Source organism: Anomaloglossus baeobatrachus, chromosome 2 (genome assembly GCF_048569485.1).
Source record: "Anomaloglossus baeobatrachus isolate aAnoBae1 chromosome 2, aAnoBae1.hap1, whole genome shotgun sequence".
Classification (NCBI taxonomy): Eukaryota; Metazoa; Chordata; class Amphibia; order Anura; family Aromobatidae; genus Anomaloglossus; species Anomaloglossus baeobatrachus.
The window spans coordinates 122,252,370-122,271,628 of record NC_134354.1 but is presented as its reverse complement, the minus strand read 5'-3'; the positions used below and the strand labels follow the sequence as shown (position 1 = coordinate 122,271,628).

Here is a 19,259-nt window from a genome sequence, read left to right as displayed (position 1 = left end):
CTATTCAAGCAAAGTCTATGGGAATTTGGGTTTCTTGTTCACACTGTTGTTCAAAATGCTGCCTTTTTGTGGCAGAACTTTGGTCAAAAACTCAGCTTTGCAGTGCAAAACCCAAATGGCAAAAACAATTGACATGTTGCTTCTTTGAAAAGCTGAGTTTTTGACCAAAGTTCTGCCTCAAAAAGGCAGCATTTTGAACAACATAGTGTGAACAAGAAACCCAAATTCCCATAGACTTTGCTTGAATAGAAGAACACATCCATTTTGGCATTAAACAGCGCAGAAGAAAAAGCAGCAAAAAAGCAGGTAAAAAGCAACGTGCGCACATACCCTTAGTGTATGTAAATTATTGTCTCTACAGAGAGTAATAAAATTGCCTTAAAACATTCTCTCTCATTACTCTGGCATTTGGCAAATTTTGGTTCCTAATTGACTTAAAATGGGAAAGGTTTATTCTGATTTCATGTCAGATAGTGTGAAAAACCTATACTAGCATAAAAAGACACATGCATGTAAAGTTCTGGTTTCGTGTGTGTGTGTTTAATATAGATAAATATATATATATATTATACAGTGCCTACAAGTAGTATTCAACCCCCTGCAGATTTAGCAGGTTTACACATTCGGAATTAACTTGGCATTGTGACATTTGGACTGTAGATCAGCCTGGAAGTGTGAAATGCACTGCAGCAAAAAAGAATGTTATTTCTTCTTCTTTTTTTTTTTTTTTTTTTTTTAAATTGTGAAAGGTTTATTCAGAGGGTCATTTATTATTCAACCCCTCAATCCACCAGAATTCTGTTTGGTTCCCCTAAAGTATTAAGAAGTATTTCAGGCACAAAGAACAATGAGCTTCACATGTTTGGATTAATTATCTCTTTTTCCAGCCTTTTCTGACTAATTAAGACCCTCCCCAAACTTGTGAACAGCACTCATACTTGGTCAACATGGGAAAGACAAAGGAGCATTCCAAGGCCATCAGAGACAAGATCGTGGAGGGTCACAAGGCTGGCAAGGGGTACAAAACCCCTTTCCAAGGAGTTGGGCCTACCTGTCTCCACTGTTGGGAGCAGCATCCGGAAGTGGAAGGCTTATGGAACTACTGTTAGCCTTCCACGGCCTGGACAGCCTTTGAAAGTTTCCACCCGTGCCGAGGCCAGGCTTGTCCGAAGAGTCAAGGCTAACCCAATGACAACAAGGAAGGAGCTCCTTGAAGATCTCATGGCAGTGGGGACATTGGTTTCAGTCAATACCATAAGTAACGTACTCCACCGCAATGGTCTCCGTTCCAGACGAGCCCGTAAGGTACCTTTTACTTTCAAAGCGTCATGTCAAGGCTCGTCTACAGTTTGCTCATGATCACTTGGAGGACTCTGAGACAGACTGGTTCAAGGTTCTCTGGTCTGATGAGACCAAGATCGAGATCTTTGGTGCCAACCACACACGTGACGTTTGGAGACTGGATGGCACTGCATACGACCCCAAGAATACCATCCCTACAGTCAAGCATGGTGGTGGCAGCATCATGCTGTGGGGCTGTTTCTCAGCCAAGGGGCCTGGCCATCTGGTCCGCATCCATGGGAAGATGGATAGCACGGCCTACCTGGAGATTTTGGCCAAGAACCTCCACTCCTCCATCAAGGATCTTAAGATGGGTCGTCATTTCATCTTCCAACAAGACAACGACCCAAAGCACACAGCCAAGAAAACCAAGGCCTGGTTCAAGAGGGAAAAAATCAAGGTGTTGCAGTGGCCTAGTCAGTCTCCTGACCTTAACCCAATTGAAAACTTGTGGAAGGAGCTCAAGATTAAAGTCCACATGAGACACCCAAAGAACCTAGATAACTTGGAGAAGATCTGCATGGAGGAGTGGGCCAAGATAACTCCAGAGACCTCTGCCGGCCTGATCAGGTCTTATAAAAGACGATTATTAGCTGTAATTGCAAACAAGGGTTATTCCACAAAATATTAAACCTAGGGGTTGAATAATAATTGACCCACACTTTTATGTTGAAAATGTATTAAAATTTAACTGAGCAACATAACTTGTTGGTTTGTAAGATTTATGCATCTGTTAATAAATCCTGCTCTTGTTTGAAGTTTGCAGGCTCTAACTTATTTGCATCTTATCAAACCTGCTAAATCTGCAGGGGGTTGAAGACTACTTGTAGGCACTGTGTGTGTGTATATGTATGTATGTATGTATGTATATATGTATATATGTATGGATGGATGGATGGATATATAATTTTTTATTTATTAATCCACTATTTGTAGCAGGCATTTTTGCAACAACGTGTCTACATAAGTAAAATACATGCTCTTTGTGCATTTTTTTTTATTTTTTTTTTTTTTGCTTCCTCCCATTCGTTTGACTGGTTGAAAAAGGCTATAGATTTGAAATTGCTCTAAATCTGCAAAGAAAAAAATAGGCAGCAAATACATGACACTTAAAAAAAAAAAATAATTCACATTTGCTGGTACTGTAAATGCTGTGGGTGTTTTGTTTTTTTTTTGCTGGAGAAAATGACAAATTCAATGTGTGAACAAACCCTTAATTTGGAAATGTACCGTTTGTATCCTTTGGGCTACTCCTCAAGGAGCTACAGCACCTACCCCCATAGAATAAAAATTTGTATTAAGGGTTCACATGCAGAATATGTTCACCACAATCAGTGGACCAATATTTGAAGATTGTGACAATTGCTTTCTTTTCTTGCCGTAGTGCCACAATCCCGTGGCAATCTATCAGCTTGTAAGTAGGTGACATGTATGCATTGCAAGTTCCCAAGCATTAACAGGTCTCTATACAGGAATAAGGCAGTGCTACTTCACAAATGTTATTAATTTTCTTTAGCCCTTCAAAAGAACATGATACCCAGGTGCCTCTTTCTCTAAGCAACAACGCACCAACAGTTTTGTAGCAATTACGGTTCTCGGGGGAGAATTTGTTCCGATTACTACTTCAGCTGCCGCATTCACAACAATCCTTTGGCAGGCTCCGAGGACCAGGTGCACAAACCCCTACTGATAAAGGTTGAATTATACCCTTTTCTTTACTTGACAGGTATATTTGCCTACTGATCGCTTTAACTCTGCGTTGCCTGCACTGTGACTCATCCTACACACCTTCCACCCAGTAACATGCTGCCCGAGATCTTTTTATAGAGAAGCTTTTTGTATTTTATAGCGGCCGTTTTGGATGCATTTCAACACCAAAAACAAATGCTTTTCCTTATATGCTTCACTGTAGGGTGGCGTAAAAGTGCACCATTCCAAACTTTGCGATGTGGGATATGTAGCTTAAAGGGAACCTGCCACATTGTACATGCAGCCCGATATGTAGACCGCATCGTATAAAAGAAAAGCTGAGCAGATTGGTATATAGGTTGGGTGGAAAAGATGTGTTCTATTCTTCTAGTCATCGTAAATCCTTCTGTTTGTACGCACTAGTCCAGTGGGCGGTCCTACTTAGTAATGGACAACTGTGTCTGCATGCACAGAATAAAACCGCCCATTGGACACACATGCATAGAAACACCAGGGATTTCAGTTAATAAAACACCACAAGCTTTATGGATTAGTTGTACACAAAAGTGTTTGGCTGTTTGTGTATGTACAATGAAGGAAATAATTATTTGATCCCTTGCTGATTTCGTAAGTTTGCCCACTGATAAAGACATAAACAGTATATAATGTTAGGGTAGGTTAATTTTAACGGTTAGAGATAGAATATCCAAAATAAAATCCAGGAAATCACATTGTATAAATTATATAAATTGATTTGCATGTTGGAGAGAGAAATAAGTAGTTGATTTCTCTGGCAAACAAGACTTAATACTTTGTTTCAAACCCCCCTGTTGGCAAGCACAGTAGTCAGACGTTTTTTTTTGTAGTTGATGATGAGGTTTGTGCACATGTCAGGAAGAATTTTGCTCCACTCCTCTTTGCAGATAATCTCGAACTCTTTAAGATTTTGAGGCTTTCATTTGGCAACACAGAGCTTCAGCTCCCTCCATAAGTTTTCTATGGGATTTAGGTCTGGAGACTGGCTAGGTTACTCCATGACCTTAATGTGCTTCTTTTTGAACCACTCCTTTGTTGCCTTGTGGCTGTATGTTTTGGGTCATTGTTGTGCTGGAAGACCCAGCGACGACCCATATTTAATGTCCTGGCGGAGGAAAGGAGGTTCACTCAGGATTTTACGGTACACGGCTCCATCCATTGTCCCATTGATGCGGTGAAGTAGTCCTGTGCCCTTAGCAGAGAGACACCCCCAAAACATAATGTTTCCACCTCCATATTTCACAGTGTATACTGTGTTCTTTGGGTCATAGGCAGCATTTCTCTTCCTCCATACACGGCGAATTGAGTTAAGGTCAAAGAGCTAAATTTTTGTCTCATCTGACTACAGCACTTTCTCCCAATCACTTTAAGGTTTATCCAGGTGGTCATTGGCAAACTTCAGACGGGCCAACTGAACATGTGCCTTCTAGAGGAGTGGGATTTTGCGGGCACTGCAGGATTTTAAGTCATTACGGCGTAATGTGTTACCAATGTTTTTCTTGGTGACAGCGGTCCCAGCTGCCTTGAGATCATTAACAAGTTCCCCCCCCCGTGTAGTTTTAGGCTGATTGTTCACCTTCCTCATGATCCTGGTACCCCACAAGGTGAGATTTTGCATGGGGCCCCCAGATCAATGTCGATTGATACTCATTTTGTATATCTTCCATTTTCTTACTATTGCACCAACCGTTGTCACCTTCTCATCCAGCGGCTTACGTATGGCTTTGTAGCCCATTCCAGCCTTCTGCAGGTCTATGATCTTGTCCCTCACATCCATAGAGAGCTCTTTGGTCTTTCCCATGTTGTAGAGGTTAGAGTCTGAGTGATTAATTGAGGCTGTGGACAGGAGTCTTTTATGCAGATGACAATTTAAGACAGCTGTCTGTACTGCAGGTATTGAGTTGATTAGTAGCCTCGAAGTGGCCTGTAGGAGCCTGAACTCTTAATAGTTGGTAGGGGATCAAATACTTATTTTTCTCTGCAAAATACAAATAATTGTATATAATTTATACAATGTGGTTTCCTGGATTTTATTTTGGATATTCCAACTCTTACTGTTAAAATTAACTTAACCATAAAATTTAGACTCTGCATGTCTTTGTCGACGGGCAAACTTACAAAATCAGCAAGGGATCGTATATTTGTGTATATCATCTCCTCCTGCTCTATAGCATCTTGTTTTGTAGATCAGACCCAATTTTCAACATCACACCTTTAAGTATGCCATTAATATTTGGCAACGGAGGCTTGACCGCACACAAAGCAAAGACCCTTCTACCCATTACATAATTGCACTGATCATAGATGCTACTTTTTTGTGAATTTATAAGAGGTTAGGGTAAATCTTGAAGGGCACCGGTTATTTCACACAATCCTTTACAACAGGGGTGGGGAACCTTTTTTTCTGCCAGGGGCCATTTGGAAATTTCTACCAACTTTCGGGGGCCGCACAAAATTTATCAATGTGAAAATGACCCTGTTATATTTGGTCAAACAATTACTTAACTCGCCCCTACTGTGGTGGCCGGAGCTGCTTCTCTATGGTGCGGCTGTTATGTTTGATGACACGAATCATGTTTCTTCTCACAGTTGCATTATCAGGTTTGTTTTGGTCTGGAGCACAGTCAATACCTTGTGATAATAAGATTGGTAAATCATATACATCACATAACAGACTCTGTATATACATCCCAGCAGATGCTGGAGGCACATACATCACATAGGAAACACTGGGACTGCTGTATATACATCACAGGAGACGCTGAAGGCACATACATCACTGCAGGTCCTGGGAGCATATACATCACATAGGGAACACTGGGACTGATATATATATACATCAGATAGGAGGAGACGCTGGGATTGCTGTATATACATCACTGGAGACACAGGGGGGGCACATACATCACATGAGAGGCTATATATGCCCCCAGCCCCTCCTGTGATGTAAATGCCCCCAGAACCTCCTATGATGTATATGACTCCAGCCCTTCCTGTGTTGTGTATGTCCCCAGTGTCTCCTGTGATGTATATGCCTCCAGCATCTCCAATGTGATGTATAAGTCACAGGAGACGCTGGAGGCAAACACAAGAGGGGCTGAGGGGGCATACACATCACAGGAGACGCTGGGGGCATATACAGCGCAAGAGTTGCTGGGTGGCATACACAACAGAAAAGAGGCTGGGGGTGGCATACACATCGCAAGAGGGGCTGAGGGCACAGACATCACTGGGGGCGCAGACACCCCACGAGGGGCTAGGGGGACATACACAACACAAGAGGGGCTGGGGGCACAGATATCACTGGGGAGGCACAGATCACTGTGAGGACTGGGGGCACGGACAGCACTTTCAGAGCACAGACATCACTACTAGGGGCACGGACATCACTGGGGGAACACAACACTGGGGGTGATACACAGCATTGGGAGAGCACGGGGGGGGGCTGCACTCAGCACTTGCAGAGCCTTGACATCACTGGGGGGACACAAACCTGGGGTGATACACATGGGTGGGGGGGGGGAACACAGCACTGAGCGTTGCACACAACTCTGGGGGGTAGTACACAGAACTGGAAGGCCACAAAGCACTGAACGGGCCACAGAGGGCAGGCGCCGGACACTCGGCACCGGAAGGCAGAGGGGCGGGCACACCGCTCCAGAGGGCATAGGGGCGGGCACACACCGCTAAGCATGCGGACACAGGACAGCAGGAGAGCCCATTGGTTTGCACAAGCAGCGCATGTGGGGATTTAAAGGGCCAGTGGCCCCAGCACTGTAGCCCCCGGGAATCTGCCTGGGGGCCGCATAAAAGGTCATCGCGGGCCCCCCCGCTTTACAATATTGTGGTTCTGCTGCCCTCATTCCCCACAAGTTATGTTAGCTTTTGGTGCACTCACTTGTATAGTATGGTCAGTAATTGCCACATTTCTCATGTTCTGTAACTTGCCGTCATTTGTTTTTGAATAGGTGGTTTCTGTTAATTAGCATTCTGCCAGCACTATATTTGCTGGAACTTTCATTTTCTCATTTCTCAGCATTCATGGCTGAAAGCTGAGTGACAAAGACCCTCCCCACTTCTTGTCATCCATCCCGGTGTCTCTGCTGCTAGAGACTGATTGCACTTGACAACAGGCAGTGGATAAGAAAGTACACAGAGGGGAAACACTAAACGGCCGGCAATTTGGAGTGTTTTTTGGGGGGGGAACTAAAACAATATAAATAAATTAATTTGTAGATTGTCTATTTATCACATTATCCAGAAAATGAGATTGTACTCTTCATTAGTCCCTATAATTCAGACTATCACACAGTGTATCCTTGCGATGCCAACAGATTGTAACAGATTATTCTGCAGCTAATGATTTATCGATGCTGTACGCACCAAAAAAGATCAGGCTCCAGCACCTCTGATGATTTCTCTTTAGTGTCTGTTGGCAAGTGTTCAGTCGAGTGACATTAAAGCGTCACTCATGGAAGGAGAAGAGTTGGAAATGATGCAGTGCAAGCTTCAATAATTAGCATTGGACAGTCTTACAAAAATAGTCCTCATACTAGAGGGGTTATTAGTGTAATGTGACTGGAGTGTAAATGCAGGAATCACCGCCGATCCTCTCTATAATGAAGACTTGAAAGTCTACGCAGTAATAGTGTTTTTGCAAATGATCACTCCAGAGAGCTTTTATATCCTCACCCCTCTGTCTCCAGCAGATAAGTGGATGTATCCCCTCCCCCCAGATAAGTGGACGTACCCTCTCCCCCCCCCCCCCTACGATAATTGGATGGACCCCCTCCCCCCCCCCCCCCAGATAAGTGGATGGACCCCCCAGATAAGTGGATGGGACCTCCCCCCCCCCCCCCCCCCCCCAGATAAGTGGATGGACCCTCTTCTCCCCCCCCCCATCCCCCCCCCACCAGGTAAGTGGATGGACCCTCTTTCCCCCAGATAAGTGGATGTACCGCCACCCCCAGATAAGTGGATGACTTTCTCTGCACTCCTACTCTGGCTGATACATGTAAAATTCTACATATCTGCGTAGATGGACACCTTTCCCTGAGTGTGGAGTATTTATTTTAGCTCACAGGCTTTGAAGTGCCTCATGCTTGGTGTTTGATTTCCCCCCCCCCCCCCCCCTTCCTCGGCATTTTTTAGGTCATATTTGTTTTGTCTTGAACACTTTCCAGTGCTCACACACATTTGTGATTTTTTTTTTTTTTTTTTGCCATTGTACTGTATATTGCAGTGAATTTTGGCCACATTGCTTGGATAGGTGATGACTTTATAAATTGAATGCTTTACTTATCCAAGCTATGCAACTGAAGACCAACAAGGTTATTGATCTTCAGGATTTGCCGGTATCTGACTCCTCTGTACCGATCGCTTAGCAAACTAATGACGACTTGTGTTTTCCTTGATTTTGCAGCTGGACTTAATCACAGATTTGTTGGGAACACCGTCACTTGAAGCAATGAGGACAGCTTGTGAAGGCGCCAAGGCACATATACTCAGGGGTCCTCATAAACAGGTAACTAAGATTATTGTTTTGGGGAGGGAGGGGGGGGTTAAAAATATTAATATTAACAGTTAATTAGAAATGGTGCATGTCCATATTCTCTAAAAAGACTTGTTTATACTGTGTGAAATAGAAAAGAAGCAACCTTTATAGCACCAACTTCTTTTCTTCACGGCCAAATTGCAATGGAAATAATTCAACAGAAAATCACGGCTAGTAAGATGCCAACATCTATCAGTCAAATCCATGAGCAGGGACCTCGGACTGCACCCATTGTACTTGGCTTTGCAATCAAAGCATTCCTGATTCTGTCTCGATGTCAAAAGAACTCGGTTATTGCAGGTGTCACATTAGCTGCAAACAAAGTGCAGATACTCTGTCTCAAGTATTCAGCCCGATCGTTACCACTTACCTTACATGTTATCGACCGGACTGAATGTTATAAGATCTGGATGGAAATGGTCATTGAGGGTCAAAGAGACGAGTATCCTGCCCCAAAACAGGGCGACAACTCAATGCTCATGTATAAGATCAGTATGTGGTCCCCTCTTCTTTGGATGACTGCAAAGATGAACGGACCTGGTCCTGCCCTTCAGATTGATAGCTGCTCATAGTGATAAGAGAGCTCTACTATGCTTGGGTGCTCGATACTAGTTAAGAGCAGTAGGATGCTCAGATGGGCGTGACTAGATCACCTGCACAGTGTCTCGAGCATTTTTCTGTGAAATCTTTTGGAAAAAATGCTAAAGTACCCCATTGACTTCCATTATACTCTGTAAACGAGCTTCAAAATGCTCATTAGACTTACCGAGCACCGACCGTTCTTGCTCATCACTAATGCTCATTGCTACCTCTCTGGCTAACAAAGGATGTCGCATGCCCTTATACATCTATGGTATATCTCCATATAACCCATGAAGATAGGTTGTTTATTTCGGGGAACCCCAGGTTAGTAAATGTTAATGCCAACAAACCCCATAAACAACCCCTTTAACCGCTATGTGTTGGTAATGCTGCGCAGCTCACTGATCAGCAATACAAATGTTTATGGAGGAAAAAAAAGTATCAATGGTTTCGGAAGCATGGATAACTACTTTACTGTCAATATCCATAGCTGTCTAGTGAGATGAAACAGTTAAATGGAACCTGTCAACATATTACTTATTAAACACTTCTTAAAGTAGTGGTAATTTCTTTTTTTTTTTTTTCTTGTAAGGATAGTGTACCAATCATGAGAAATCTAGTGCAGGCAGGAGCCATATGCAAATCAAGCTATGAGTGCACTGCGAGGGGGAGGGGGGCGCGTGCACTGCGATGGGGGGGGGGTGCACGTGTATGTGTACGTGTGCGTGTGCGTGCGCACTGGGGAGGGGGGAGGTGTATCATTTTTATTGGGTGACAAGCACCAATACAGCCACACCAATACTTCCATAGGTACAAAATGTGCTCGCTGGTTGTACTTTTCTTCTGTGGATGGTCGCGCAGAGAGGAAAGGTAAAAACTAAACAGGCGATCTCTCCTCAAGACTTTACATGGGAGAGATCTGAAATTCTATAGATGGAGGATTAATATAAATGTACTATTCTTCTTGTATTTCTTTTGCTTTGTATGTTAGCAGAGCATAAAAGCAGAAAAATCTATGACAGAGTATTACTGTAAACCTGATTATGGGCAATGTGCACGACAAATTGCATCAGAGGAGAACATATGGCGGCCGAGCGGGCAGCTGTGGATACTTGTGCGGTGGCCATTAGGTGTAGTTTTGCTCCCTTTAATCCTTGGCACAGCTACTTTAGGGACATGTATGTCATCAGATCAGTGGAAGCAGGACACAGATATGACAGTCGCTGCAGGCCAGATGTGACGGGCGGTCATGGGAGCACAGGCAGCACGTCACTCATCTGCTGTAAATACTCATTCTCTGTCGTCCGTGTCAGTGAAAAACCCTTGAAAATTTCCTGTTCTAACACAGAATTAAATGGATACAACACGTCTGATAGCAAATCTGTGATATCGGCATAGTAAGGGTACGTTTAGCAGCGTGTGATGCATCATTGTAAATGCTGCCATCCATGTCTTTTTTTATTAATTGGTTGTGTCTCCATGCATCCAAATGTTAAAAAGCAGATTAGACCATAGCTGGGTCAGTGCTGTTTATTTGCATAGTAAGCCGGCTAATGGCTTCTGTTAGCCGCTCCTCCAGCATTCAGGCTTTTAGAAGCCTTTTCACTCTGCCACTTCAAAGCACTTTTCCTCCCAACTCCCATATTTGCTGCTTTTGAGTTCAGAGGAGACTCTGATTTCATACATCCTGGATCTGGTCAGAAAATTGCTCCAGATGGTTTGGCACAAGTGGGTTTTGGTTGCTAAGGAGTAAAGCCATTGTTGCATTAGGAAGCGGCTGCTAAGAAATTGACATTAGTAAATAGATGACCACACAGAATCCTGGATCTGTGGAGAGGGTGGTCTCGTGCTTATGGATGCGCTGAGCAGGATCCTGGATCTGTGGGGAGGGTGGTCTCGTGCTTATGGGTACGCTGAGCGGAATCCTGGATCTGTGGGGAGGGTGGTCTTGTGCTTATGGGTGCGCTGAGCAGAATCCTGGATCTGCGGGGAGGGTGGTCTCGTGCTTATGGGTGCGCTGAGCAGAATCCTTGATCTGCGGGGAGGGTGGTCTCGTGCTTATGGGTGCGCTGAGCAGAATCCTGGATCTGCGGGGAGGGTGGTCTTGTGCTTATGGGTGGATGGGTGCCCTGAGTGCAATCCTGGATCTGTGGGGAGGGTGGTCTCGTGTTTATGGGTGCACTGAGCGGAATCCTGGATCTGTGGGGAGGGTGGTCTTGTGCTTATGGGTGCGCTGAGCAGAATCCTTGATCTGCGGGGAGGGTGGTCTCGTGCTTATGGGTGCGCTGAGCAGAATCCTGGATCTGTGGGGAGGGTGGTCTCGTGCTTATGGGTGGATGGGTGCCCTGAGTGCAATCCTGGATCTGTGGGGAGGGTGGTCTCATGTTTATGGGTGCACTGAGCGGAATCCTGGATCTGTGGGGAGGGTGGTCTTGTGCTTATGGGTGCGCTGAGCAGAATCCTGGATCTGCGGGGAGGGTGGTCTCGTGCTTATGGGTGCGCTGAGCAGAATCCTGGATCTGTGGGGAGGGTGGTCTCGTGCTTATGGGTGTATGGGTGCGCTGAGTGCAATCCTGGATCTGTGGGGAGGGTGGTCTCGTGCATATGGGTGCGCTGAGCAGGATCCTGGATCTGTGGGGAGGGTGGTCTCGTGCTTATGGGTGCGCTGAGCAGAATCCTGGATCTGTGGGGAGGGTGGTCTCATGCTTATGGGTACGCTGAGCGGAATCCTGGATCTTTGGGGAGGGTAGTCTCGTGCTTATGGGTGCGCTGAGCAGAATCCTGGATCTGCGGGGAGGGTGGTCTCGTGCTTATGGGTGCGCTGAGCATTATCATGGCAGTGATTTTCGCTGACCCAGTTGTGCTTTACTGTGGAATGCATCGCGCTGTCACTTTCATTTATTGTGATCTGATTCCATTAATTCCCCGACAGGACAGATAATGCAGGGCATCAGTTTGGCACCATGCCCAAACCACAATATCCCTGCCATGTAACCAGAAGCCTAGTCATAAGCCAAGCATGGGTCACTCTGCAAACAAAAGCATAGTTACAGGGAGGGAAAAAAAAGCTAAATTCACTTCCCAGCAGGCAAAGACGATCTGAGTATTACTAACCCGTAAGCCACAGTCCCCATCTGTCAGCGCTGAAAAGCTCCCGAGCTGCAGGACAAACCCTTGGCGAAGGGATTGGTTCAGTGAAGCCATTAGAGCAGGAAACGCGTCGTCCAGGAGAGCGATGCCTACAATTTAATCAGTAAGCACAAGAAAGTAGAAATTCAATAAACCAGTTAGTTTTTCCAGGCGCGCAGGATTGGTCTGTTACTTTAGGAGATCATTGAAGCCAATGAAAAGAAAAAAGTCTATTATACTTCCAAATTGAAGTGGAACGTTATGGCTGCTCTGCAATATTACCAGGTCATAAAACTCGCAGTCGGGAGAAAAGGGAATATAATTCATGACTGATCAATCCAGTCAAACATCCTGATCCGCTGGATGTTTGTGCCTTCATTCCCTTATTATATGGACGCTGCCACCTTACAAATGTGGGGACAGTTCCTGCCTCCTCTCTGCATCTAACATATGCAGCTGAAAAATCCGAAATTAATAAGAATCCACATATTTAGTTTTTACTTTTATATGTAATGTGCTGGCCAAACTTCTCTCTGATATTCCATACACCGCAGTGGTCCTTGTTTTACCATGAACTCATGTTGAATTTTATGTTGTGGGGCCACGCACACACGCAGACGCACGCACGCACACGTACACACACACGCACATGTACACACGCACATGTACACACACACATGTACACGAACATACACACATATATTTTCTGCTATTTGCCCCAGTTTTGACAAATATTTCACCATGTGATTCAATATGATAACATTAAAAAAAAACAACTTTTCAATGTTCTTTAAAAACATTCCCACTACCACCAATACTGCTGAAAAGTAGAAAAAAAAAATGTATCCTTGCACAGTTTAGTCCCGGTCATGTCGCCAGTCCTCTCTGATGGTCTTCTGTTTGCCCGGCTGCAGCGGAAGTCCCTTATGCATCACGTGATTGCAGCCGCCAGTCGCTGGTCTCTATGATATCCGACAGAAGACGCTAGTGATGCGCTGCAGAAGCCAGGTAAGCCGAATAATATGGGGGGGGGGGGGGGGGAGCGGTGGTATAAATCTGCATTGATGGAGATTGAATAGGTAAGTACCTTTTTTATTTGCTTTCTGTTTGAATGGCTGTGGCCAAAATTTTAAAGAATGTGGAAAACGCCTTTAAAGGGAACCTGCCAGGTGCAATATGCACCCAGCACCACGAGCAGTTCTGTGTGCATATTTCTAATCCCTGCCTAACTGTCCCTGTATCTAGTAGCATAGCAAAGTATTTCTAAAGATCCTTTATGATATGCTAATGAGCGCAGGGAGTAGTCGCAAAGAGCGTTAGTTCCCCTCACTAGTCCGCCCATTGCCCAGCGTCATCGGCGGTGACTCGTGTATCTGTGTCCATTGTCTCTGCCTTAGACGCTGGCTTTAGGCTCAGTGCGCATAATCAGAAGTCCTGGCACTTCTGGTCATGCACACTATGAAGCCGGGTGTACGCGTCCCGGGTTCAGAGAGGTCTAGTGCACATGACTGTAAGCACCAGGATTTCTGATCATGTGCACCGACCCTAAACCTGGTGTTCTAAAATGGTGACAACGGACACAGGTACATGTGTCACCGCTGATGACGCTGTGCAATAGGCATTGAATAGCATGTTAGCACACCCATGTGGGCGTTCTAACATGCTAATAGGGCGGACTAGTTGGGGAAACGAACGCCCTTGCAACTAGTCCCTGCGCTCATTAGCATATCATAAAGGATCTTTAGAAATGTTTTTCTAAAGATCTCTTTATGTATGCTACCAAATGCTGAGACAGGGAGGGATTAGAAGTATGTACCCAAAACTGACCGTGGTTCTGGGTGCATATTGGACCTGACAGGTTCATTTTAACTGTGATTTGGGGCACACTTGATGGCAGATTGTCACATTTATAGAACAATGTCACATACTACAGGAGACTCGAGTCCAAGTCTAATAAGGAAGCAGAAAATGTCCCATTTGTGTAGAGTCGGCCGGCTATTGATGTAGTGAACTTTGTTCAGAGTTGCCTTTTCTGTGTTTTTGAGCCAAAGGGCACGCTCCACTGCAGATTCCTGGAACGCCTTCACATCTCTAGCAGCGAGTTTTGTTGGGACGTAATGACAGCAGAATCCTTTGACGTGATGTGACATCGGGGACATGATTGCCCCCCCCCCCCCTCTGTTTGCCAAGCTGTCACTTAAGGCCCCGTCACACTAAGCAACATCGCTAGCAACATCGCTGCTAACGAACAACTTTTGTGACGTTACTAGCGATGTTGCTGTGTGTGACATCCAGCAACAACCCGGCCCCTGCTGTGAGGTCGTTGGTTGTTGCTGAATGTCCTGGGCCATTTTTTAGTTGTTGCTGTCCCGCTGTGAAGCGCAGATCGCTGTGTGTGACAGCGAGACAGCAACAACTAAATGTGCAGGCAGCAGGAGCCGGCTTCTGCGGAGGCTGGTAACCAATGTAAACATCGGGTAACCAAGAAGCCCTGTCCTTGGTTACCCGATATTTACCTTCGATACCAGCCTCCGCCGCTCTCACTGCCTGTGCTGCCGGCTCCTGCTCTGTGCACATGTAGCTAGCTGCAGGACACATCGGGTTAATTAACCCGATGTGTGCTGTAAGTAGGAGAGCAAGGAGCCAGCGCTAAGCATTGTGCGCTGCTCCCTGCTCTGTGCACATGTAGCTGCAGGACACATCGGGTTAATAAACCCCATGTGTGCTGTAAGTAGGAGAGCAGGGAGCAGCGCTCAGTGTGCGCTGCTCCCTGCTCTGTGCACATTTAGCTGCAGCATACATCGGGTAATTAACCCGATGTGTGCTGTAGCTAGGAGAGCAAGGAGCCAGCGCTCAGTGTGCGCTGCTCCCTGCTCTCTGCACGTGTGGCTGGTCACTGGTTGCTGGTGAGCTCACCAGCAACTCGTGTAGTGACGCTCCAGCGATCCCTGCCAGGTCAGGTTGCTGGTGGGATCGCTGGAGCGTCGCAGTGTGACATCTCACCAGCAACCTCCTAGCAACTTACCAGCGATCCCTATCGTTGTTGGGATCGCTGGTAAGTTGCTTAGTGTGACGGTACCTTTACACTGTGCCTGCCTCAGTCAGAGGAGCGCCTCCTTCCTAAAGTAGACGAGTGAAATGGAGCCTGATAGATCTAGGAAAGTAGAGCTGCTCTTTATCTCGTGTAGATGGCGGCTCAGTACAAGGAGAAATGTGATGAATATGTGAGTTGTCTATTGTACTGGAGGTTGGTTTTACTCTCAATAAATTATCATATTTTATAGGGTCTATTTTCCTACATCCTGCACGGTGGATCTGTGTGATGAGAGCGAAGGGGTCGATTGTATAAATGTTTATTTTCTTATCACTAATAATAGTAGTTCTCTATATTTCCATGGGCCCTGAAAGCATGATGAGAATGATAATACAGTGGAATCTTGGTTTACGAGCATAATCCGTTCTGGGAGTGTGCTTGTAAACCAAGTTACTCGTCTAGCAAAGCAAAATTTCCCATAGCAAATAATGCAAGCTCAGAAAATTTGTTCCACAACTTGTTCAATGTCCCATCCCGGTCCCCTATTGTGCCATTCCACACACGCACAAACATGCACAAATGTACACAAACTCACACAAATGCACACTCACAAACACGCACACACACATATTATGCTCACCTTACCTTCCGTTCCATCATCGGCCTCCCGGTTCTAGTAGTTCACCTGTACAGGATGTGTATCTGGTAACCATCGCGACCGATGCAGTAACTTGCGCTGACGTCAAAGGCAGGAGCCGCTTGCCTCTGATTGGCTAGCACGCTGCCTTTGAGTAGTGACTGACAGTGGAAGTTCCTCCATCGTCGCGATGGTTACCCGATACACATCCTGTACCGGCGAACTACAAGAACCATGAGGCCGGCAATGGAAGGTAAGGTGAGCATAGTGTGTGTGTGTGTGTGTGTACTGCAAGAACGCGGTTAAAGTACAGAATCAGAAGTGTGTGCGGTGAGTATTTGCTCATACGGCAAAGCTTGCTCATAAACTGAGTTACAAATTTACAGCAAGCTTTGCTCGTACAGCGAAATACTCGCAAACCGAAGTTCCACTGTATAGCTATAGTAATGCAAAATATGTTAAATATATAGTCAAACTGAAGAAAGAATACAATACAATAGAGATTACAATACAATAGAGCTTACAATACAATATTTTGTGGGAACACTCGATAATTCAGTTTGATTAAAGCCTCTTTGACAGTAGATCTCTCAGCATCCTTCTTTATTGTGGAGGTTGCAAGCATTACGATGCCTACCTACACCCACGGTCAACCAGACTATTACCAGCGATTGTTTGCATAAGCCTGGGAGGCAAACCATTGCAATGCCAGCAGCTCCCCTACACACAGGTCTGATTAGGTTTTGTCTTTTTTTTTTTTTTTTTTTTTTTTCACACCCACCCCCTGTATTAAAAATGAACACAGATGAGTGTCAAGTTACATGTTATTAACAAGATTATCCCTAAACCTGGTCCAGTAATGATGTACACTAACAAGCAAAAGGGTAACAATGTTCTGAACGTTTGACTTTCATAATCTCCCAATCCACTAAAGCTTTGAGCGTGAGACTACCTTAATTTTATAGACATCAGGGCTATCTCATACATTTGACTTGCAACTACTTAGCATATGATTAGTTATGCAGGAACTTATCAAGTTGCTGCATTGTTATTGTTTTGCTCCTGATTTTAAAAACCTGTTTTCTTCCTGTATACTACAAATTACAACCTATTGTCATATTCCCTAATAGCTCAGTGTCTCAGTAGGTTGATTCCCTAGTGAACGGTCACTGGTTCAATTTGAGGAGCAGTCATAAAGATTTCCCAAGAAAAGAAAAACCGCATCATCCAGCTCATCAGACCTTGGATCAGATTTCGGTTGAAACATGCTTGAGTCTGATAGAGGGAGCCCAGAAGGATTCAGGCAGTGTTGAAAGCCAAAGGTGGATTTACAAAATACTAACAAAATAATAAAAATGTTAAATTTTATATTTTTAGAAGCAAAACTGTAACAATGCAGTGACAAGACAAGAAAGTGCATAACTAATCATATGCGAAATAGTTGCAGGTCAAAATTACGTATGAGAAACCAAGATGATTTGTCTATAAAATGCAGGTCGTCTCAAAACTGTAGTGTAAGATGTGATATAGAGCCTGAAAGTCAATAGTTCAAAACATTGTTACCCTTTTGCTTGTCGGTGTGTATATATGTACACATATGTAGTCTAATTCAGAATATGGACCCCAGATACCATTAGACGAAAGTTGCTGAGATCAGTGGGATCGTCCGACTGTCTGTGTATGGGCCCTGCAATTCTCCCTCAACAGATGTCAGGGGAAAGAAACATCCGGACTGTTAGGCCTTGGGCGCACGCTGCATTTCTTGCCGTGTTTTTGGGTGCAGTTTTTTGTCCTAAACTGCATGCAGTCCTTCCTCAACAAAGTCTATGAGAATTCAGAAAGGCTGTGCGCACATTGCTTCTTTTTTGCCTGCAGTTTTGGGTGCAGAAAAAAGCAGAATGTCACTTCTTTCTGCATTTTTCCCCTGCGTTTTTCACCCATTAACTTCAATAAAGGCATGAAAAAACATATGGAAAAACGTAAGTAGCTATTTCTTTGCGTTTTTTTCTGTGTTTTGACCCTGCCTTTCAGAGGACTGGCAGATCAATCCCCCGCTGACTCTGAGTCAGCGGGAAATTGATCCACTGTATCTGGCCAGATGCTGGTCCCCATATAATGTCCATGGAGACCAGAATCTGGCACAGAAGGGTAGGAGCAAGCGCTACATACTCACCGATCATTGAGGAGGCTGTCACACTGCTTCCATGGCCTCTCATTCTTCTTCCCTACCCGCTCATTAGGCTCATACATATTCACTGCTTCTCCCGACCACCGGCGACTGTGATTGATTGCAGTTAGACTGGCTCCACGCTGAGTGACAGTTGTCTGACTGCAACCAATCACAGACACCGGTGGGCGTGTCTATATCACACAGTAAAATAAATAAATAAATTAAAAAAAAAATGGTGCACAATTTTGGTACCCAGACCCAGGTATAAAGCCCCACAGCTGGGTCTGGTATTCTCAGACTGGGGAAGGTCAATGCTTATTAGGCTCTCCCCAGCTTAAAAATATCAGCCAGCAGCCGCCCGTAATTGCCGCAGCCATTACATGCAACAGTCACGGTGCTTTACCAGTCTCTTCCCTATTGTCTTGGTGCGGTGGCAATCTGGGTAATAAGGAATTAATAGCAGCCCATAGCTGCTAGTAAATCCTAGATTACTGATGGCTGGCGTCTGAGACACCCCCATCATTAATCTGCAAGTGAAAGTAAATTGACACAAACACCTAAAAAATCCTTTATTTGAAATAAAAGACAATAAAGCAACATCTTTTATCACTTTATTAACCCCCCCCCCCCTATACACCCCTCCAGGTCTGACTTAATCTACAGAAGGTCCCTCTACGCTTTCAGCATTGCTGAAGCTGACAATCTCAGCAAGCGACCATAGACCATGACTGCCCGCTGTGAGGTGACTCGCTCAAGTGAGTCCTTTACCTCAGGCTCACTTCAGTCACTTGGGTGATTTGCTTTCACAGGTGGAGGACTCTATCTGTGACAGCAAATCACCAGAGTGACAGAACTGAGCCATGCAATCAGCGTGACATCACTCAAATTAGTCTCAGCCACAGGGTATCAGAATGAACTCGGGTGAACCCGTGACAACACAGCTGCGACACCCGGGGTAGTGTGGGGCACGAAGCTGTGACGTCAGGGGATTACCTGAGTTCATTACGACACCCTGTGGTTGCGACTAACCTGAGTGATGTCACGTTGATCGCGCGGCTCACTTCTTTCACTCTGGTGATTTGCTGTC

At 45.1% G+C, this 19,259-nt stretch overlaps 1 protein-coding gene across 1 annotated transcript in view; it reads left to right on the top strand.

Annotated features, from left to right (window-relative positions):
- Positions 1-19,259, top strand: part of NLK (nemo like kinase) — a 226,252-nt gene that overhangs the window by 169,901 nt on the left and 37,092 nt on the right. The window contains exon 7 of the mRNA XM_075335303.1: positions 8,489-8,590. Coding sequence (XP_075191418.1) covers positions 8,489-8,590 — 102 coding nt within the window. The remainder of the gene's footprint in view (positions 1-8,488; positions 8,591-19,259) is intronic.